This window comes from Zerene cesonia, unplaced genomic scaffold, assembly GCF_012273895.1.
Source record: "Zerene cesonia ecotype Mississippi unplaced genomic scaffold, Zerene_cesonia_1.1 Zces_u007, whole genome shotgun sequence".
Classification (NCBI taxonomy): domain Eukaryota; kingdom Metazoa; phylum Arthropoda; class Insecta; order Lepidoptera; family Pieridae; genus Zerene; species Zerene cesonia.
In genome coordinates, this window is record NW_024045137.1 from 880,729 (window position 1) to 887,340 (window position 6,612).

Below are 6,612 nucleotides of genomic sequence, written 5' to 3' on the forward strand. Positions count from 1 at the left end.
TAAATAAATATAGAGCGGAAACTACACGGTTCATAGTTTCTAGTGAACTGGCCGTGCGTTCTCCATCTTCGAATCACCCAAGCAATATGGAGTATCCTCTTCCATCGCAATGGACACCTTATTCGACCCCATTCCACACCTTATCCCATCTTCTATACCCTCCTCACCCTCAAGACATCCCTTTTGCTCACCCTTCACAGTCCATTCCTTCGTTCGAGTCATAAATCCTTTCCTTATCCCTTCCCCCTTAAAAGCGGACAGCGCATTCGCATAGCCACTACCTCTGCTCTGTTCATGGGCCGCGGTCTGTTCATGGGCCGCGGTCTGCTCACTTACCTTCAAGCGAACCACCAGCTCAGTTGCCCGCTATGACATAACCCCCCCCCCCCCCCCCCCCCCCCCCCCCCCCCCCCTCACCCCCGCACTCACCCTCACGACGTGGTATCTGGTGAAGTGCCCCCCGGCGTTGTCCCGGTGCGCCCGCACGGAGGCCTGCATCTCTCGCTCCACTATGCAGTACTCGCTGTCCGCCGCGGAGCACTCGCTGGACGGCGTCACGTCCACTAGTGTTGTGCCGCCGTACCACTCTATAGGGATGGGACGGTGGGATTGTTAGTCTGTGCTTTTAATAATGACGTCATATACACGAATAAATGTGGCTCATCATCAGAACGCATTTATGGATTACAAAATTTGAGTCAATCAAATTTCGACATTTGACTAAGCAGTGGTGGCTCAGTGGTGAGACCCTCGGACTTCAAAATCGATAAGTCGGGGATCGAAACCGGGCGAGCGTGCAGGAAATAAATTGATTTTTCAATTTATCTGCACATGTGGATAACATCACCACTGCTTAAACGGTGAAGGAAAACATCGTGAGGAAACCGGCATGTCCAAGAATTAAATGTTCGACGACATGTGACATCTGCCAACCCGCACTTGGCCAGCGTGGTGGATTATGGCCTGAACCCTCATAGGAGGCCTGTGTCCCAGCAGTGGGAACATATATGGGCTGATGATGATGAAATTTCGGCCATAGCATAAAATAATAAGGTTCAAAATCACTTATAGTTGTAATTCTCATTACGTCTGCATGACATCGCGTGACGTTTTAAGCGCAATTGTGAATCTGTGTATGTGAGGTCAATGTTTATAAATAATTATTAAAATTAATTACACAAATGTTAATTTCTGTTCGCTTTAAGAATGGATCTGATGAATATCATGAGAATACGAAAAAAAATATTATTTATTTCATTAAGATAACTAGCTGACCCGGCATACGTTGTTCTAGGCAGAAATACTACTATATTATTTACTAAAATACTAATAATTGTTAAAATACATTCATTATTTTGGAGTATGAAAAGTAGATGTTGGCCCATTCACAGACTTACCCGATATGCACACAAAATTTCACGAGAATCGGTCTAGCCATTTTGGAGGAGTATGGTAACTAACATTGTGACACGGGAATTTTATATAAATAGAGATTAAAAATAAATTAGAAATGAAAATAAGCATAAAAACCTCATCACCACTGCTGGGAGTCGGTTATGGTGATGATTATGACGGTGATGCTGATGATGGTTATGATGATGACAATGGTAATGGTGATGTTAATGATGATGGTTATGATAATGTTCATTGTTATGCTGTTGATGGTTGTGATGATGAAATTGGTAATGGTTTTTCTATATGTGGTAGTCGAGCACGCTTCGGCACGAATTGGGCCAGCTCGCACCGGGGAAGTACCACACCCCCACAGAAGACCGGCGTGAAATAGCATTCTGCTGTGTTTCGTTCGGTGAGTGGGGGAGCCGGAGGCCCATATCCTTTTCCTTACCCTTCCCAGTCCTTTCCTTTATTCCTCTCGCCAATCCTTCCTTAATCTCTTCCCAAAAGTCGGTAATCCATTTGTAGAGGCATAAGGTTTGTAATGGACCTTATGCCTCTATAAAAGTTCATGGGCGGTGGTAGCGCTTACCATCAGGCGACCCACCAGCTCCATTGCCAACTGTGACAAAAACAAAAATGGTGATGGTGATTACAATGTTCATCATGATGCTGGTGACGATGGTGATCACTCACCGTTGTGCGACTGCAAGCTATGCCTGACCGCTTTCAACAACCTGTGCCGATGGCCGTACGCGGCCACGCCCACCGCGCGCAGGTCCTCGTGCGACATCTCCGATAGTATGTCCACTGTGATCTGTTCCCGCTCCAGCACTGGCGCCAGCTGCTCCAGGCCGATGCTAGAAATGAATATTAGATAAATATCGAATCAAAAAAGTCGTGGGTTCGAGACCAGGTGAGCGGGCAGGTAATAAATTGATTTCTCAATTCATCAGCGCCTGTGAATAGCATCACCGCTGCTCGAAACGGTGAAGGAAAACGTCGTGAGGAAACCGGCATGTCCGAGAATCAAAAAGTTCGACGACATGTGACATCTGCCAACCCGCACTTGGTCAGCGTGTTCCCCAGTGGGAGCATATATGAAATGATGACAAACAAAAACGCGTTGTCGTGCACCAAAGTATGTAGAAATACGAATAGACGTATGACGTCAGAAGTGCACAATAGGCTGTCTTATCATATAGCAATATCTTCCAGGCAACCTCCTGGTCATGGTCAAGTTGAGTATTAATTGAGTGGAAAAATAATGCTTTATTATCGTTTATTTAAGTTTCCACTGTTTTACGATGAAACAGTACTTGTCCTTTTAAGTTGAAAAAGAATAAGCTCAAAGATTTAAGTTATTCAAGTTTATTAAAGTAAATTAAGCAAAGCTGATATGATGTTATTGATGATGTGAGTGATGAGTATGCGATTGGTGCGCCCTCTATTTATTGTTTAATTGCTTTCAATTGCTAAGTCTTATTAAGTGAGATTTTTACAGTATTCGTAGTCAATGGTGAAATTTATTTGTTTTTTTGTGTTTGTGTATTTTTTTAAATAAATATTTACTTCAGTGAAATAATTTTGTATTGAAATTGTATATCCCAGCCTACCATATCTCTAGCAACGCTGGTACCTAGATCCCCGGGCTCACCTGGTTAGGAAGGTGTGCAGCGACTCCGAGGTGGAGAGAGCTGATGCTGGTCTACCGGCAGCGTCTTCCAGACTGCCGCGGGACCCTTCCGACCAGTAGTTGCTGGCCATTACCTGGGGAATAAGAGTAACATTTGCCTGTTTTATTTTTTAGTTCAAAGCGGGCAAATGAGTTGGTGGTTCGCCTGGTGGTGAGTGATCACCACCACCCATGGACATCGTATCATTGGCCCATATTTTTTCCCGGTCCGTTCTTGCATTCCTCTCGTCGATCCTTTCTTAATCCCTCTTCTTTTAAAAGCGGTAATTCGTGTAGAGGTGTAAGGTCTGCAATGGGTCTTACGCCTCTCCAAATTTCAACGGGTGGCGGTAGCGCTTCCAATCAGGCGACCCACCAGCTTGATTGCCAAAAATAAAAAAGGCCAAGCACGCACCGGCAGCGGCAGCGGCACGGTGTCCCCGCTGGGCAGCAGCACGGGCAGGCGCGGCGGCGGCAGCGGCAGCAGCGCGGGCGGCGCCGGCGCGGGCGCTCCGCCCTCCGCCGCGCCCGTCATCGCGTCCGCCAGCAGCGAGCGCACGTCCTCCGCCCCCGCCAGCTCGGCCGCCGTCTGCCCCTCCTGGTTCTTCAGGAACGGGTCCGCGCCGTGCGCCAGCTGCGCGTCACACGATACGCATTAGTGCATTCGCTTTCACATACTGTTAAGGGCAAGTTTCGGTTGTAACTTGGGAGTCTTTTATTTATTCTTTGTTAATAAAAAAATTATATCGGAAATGTGATGATTCCTCAAACATAATAATATGAAGAGGGAGGGGGAGGAGGATGTTTATCGGAAAAGTTATGAAATATTGTCTACGCTGTTTCAGAGGCACCAGGCACCTGGCACCTGCAGAAGCCCCAGCGGGTGCCACTCACCAGCAGCGCGCACAGCTGGGTGCGCGCCTTGTGCGCCGCCTCGTGCAGCGGGGTGAAGCCCCAGCGGTCGGCCGCGTTGGGCGGGGTGCCGGCGCGCAGCAGCAGCGCGGCCAGCTCGAGGTGCCCGTAGGAGGCGGCGTTGTGCAGCGGCACCAGCCCGCCCTTGTCCCGCGCCGACACCGCCGCGCCGGCCTCCAGCAGCGCCTCCGCTACCTCCAGGTTGTTGTAGCCGGCTGCAACGTTCCGTCGATATAAAGACAACCAAATTGATAAAGACACACGAAGCATTATTCTTTATAAACTATTCCGATTTTAGAGTAACCAAACCTAAAATATTGATATGATATTGATGGTAGTATCATTACTTGTGCACGGCATTGGTGATGGTCATGTCTTTGGTGTCTACTAACTACACCATTTCAGCTAAACATAACAGCTTTAGTTACGACATAAATGGTTATGGCCATGATTAATTGGCCTTGATAATAAAATATTTGGTACTGATATTGGTATGTTAAAAATATTAGCCCATATCCTTTTCCTTTCCTTTATTCCTCTCGTCAATCCCTTCCTAATCCCTTTCCAATTTGAAGTCGACAATCCATTAAGTAGAGGCGTAAGTTCTGCAATGGACCTTACGCCTCTCCGAATGTCCATGGGCGGTGGTGGCGCTTACCATCAGGCTCCATTGTCGACTAAGATAAAAAAAAACCGTTCAAAATGGAGCTGGAATTATTATATAGAAATTATAATACGCTTATGTTTTTTTAACAGCTGGTTTCATACCTGCTAAGTGCAGCGGCGTCGAGTTCCTTCCGTGTGCGTCTCGACAATTGACATTTTGCGGTGTGATAAGTTTCCTGTAACAGTTACCAGATGGATATAATAATAATCATTATAATATTACACAAAACTAGACCCACGCTAAAATTGGTTAGAACTATACCAAAATTTAGTCTAGTTATCTAATAGGAAAGTTTAAGGTAGCTAACACTAAAAAAAATTGTTAAAAATTATTATTATTATTATTTTTTTTAGGTATAAAGTGTAGTGTGAAACTACATATTGTAACAGTCCATAACTTTTATTGTCAGTATTTACAACTGTTACATGCAAACGCGGCGTTCTATAATGTTTTAAACGACCTTCAAAGGGAAACAAAAAAATTGAAAAAAATATCCGTCGACCCTTATATACCTTTTATGTTTTCGTAGATCTTTCTAAGATTTAGTAGAGAATCCGGCCTCTGACCCACACAACCTGAGGGCCCTTACCGCTTTCTTTACCCTTCTCTATCTTTTCCATTATCCCTCTCCTTAATCCTTTATTTATCCCATATAAAGTCGGAAAATGATTTGCGGCGTGTAAGGTCTGCAAACAAACTTATGCGTCTCCGAATGTTCATGAGCTATGGTAGCGCTTACCATCAGGCGACCCACCAGCTCTATTACAGACGAGATGTCAAGATGCCGAAAAACCTAATCCTGACACCTTTGACCCAACCTTTCGGGGACCTAAAAATTAACCCCCCCCCCCCCCCCCCCCCCTTTCCCTAGTTAATGTCCGCAAAAGAGCCAAGCGTGTGTCTCACCTAGCCCGCGCCAGGTCCCCCCGCTTGGCCGCGTCCAGCAGGGCGGCGTCCCCCCGCAGCGCGTCCGCCGTGTCGCTGTCGCCCGCGCGGACCAATTGCAGCGGCGTTAGACCGTCGCGGTTGCGCCGCGTCGGATCCGCGCCGTGCTGTTCGATTAGGCAATGTATTAAATCTTGTCCTATTAATATTATAAATGCGAAAGTTTGTAAGGATGTGTGTGTGTGTTTGTTGCTCTTCCACGCAAAAACTACTTAACCGATTGCAATGAAATTTGGTACGTAGACAGATGGACATCTAGAATAACATATAGGCAACTTTTTATCCCGATATTTATATGGGATACGGACTTACGCGGATGAAACCGCGGTGCGCAGCTAGTTATATATAAAGCTACACTACCACTAACTGAATAACTGACCGACTGATGTCGCTTTTATCGAAAACCGAACGGAAAGTGGGGGGTAATTTTGACATAGAAATGTAGAGGAGCCACGATCGACCCGGGGTAGGATTGGGAACCTGATCAGCTCGAAGACCAGAGATGTGCCCAGCGGCTCGACTCTTCTACACTAATATTATAAAGAGGAAACATTTGCATTTTCGTATGTTTGTAATGTTTCCACTCAAAAACCAATGGAGCGATTTCAAAAAGTATTTCACGATGAGAAAGCTGCATTATAACAAACGGCATTGTGGGTTTATTTCGCTTAAAAATGTTAATGTTAGTGTGTAATTCATTTTATATTGCGTATCATGTAGAGATTTAAAAAATTATTTAAAGATAATAATGTAATATCTCTTTTTACATTGCTTATGACATCTGCCAACCCGCACTTGGCCAGCGTGGCGGATTATGGCCTGAACGGTGAACCCTCATAGGACGCCCGTGTCTCAGCAGTGGCAACATATATGAGTTGATGATGATGATGATGATGATGATGATTGATGTAAATTGGTGAGTTTGTGAGATTGTGATATTGAGAGGGAAAATTTCTAGATCTATTGATTAAGAAACACTATAACATACATGACAACTGTTACCATCCTTTGACCAAGC

General features: G+C 45.5%; 1 protein-coding gene across 1 annotated transcript in view; it reads right to left on the reverse strand.

Annotated features, from left to right (window-relative positions):
* LOC119839016 (poly [ADP-ribose] polymerase tankyrase) overlaps nt 1–6,612 on the reverse strand; it is a 22,489-nt gene that overhangs the window by 4,950 nt on the left and 10,927 nt on the right. The window contains exons 14-20 of the mRNA XM_038365185.1: nt 5,556–5,733; nt 4,751–4,824; nt 3,965–4,197; nt 3,486–3,704; nt 3,053–3,165; nt 2,092–2,255; nt 430–587 (exon numbers count right to left, since the gene is read on the reverse strand). Coding sequence (XP_038221113.1) covers nt 430–587; nt 2,092–2,255; nt 3,053–3,165; nt 3,486–3,704; nt 3,965–4,197; nt 4,751–4,824; nt 5,556–5,733 — 1,139 coding nt within the window. The remainder of the gene's footprint in view (nt 1–429; nt 588–2,091; nt 2,256–3,052; nt 3,166–3,485; nt 3,705–3,964; nt 4,198–4,750; nt 4,825–5,555; nt 5,734–6,612) is intronic.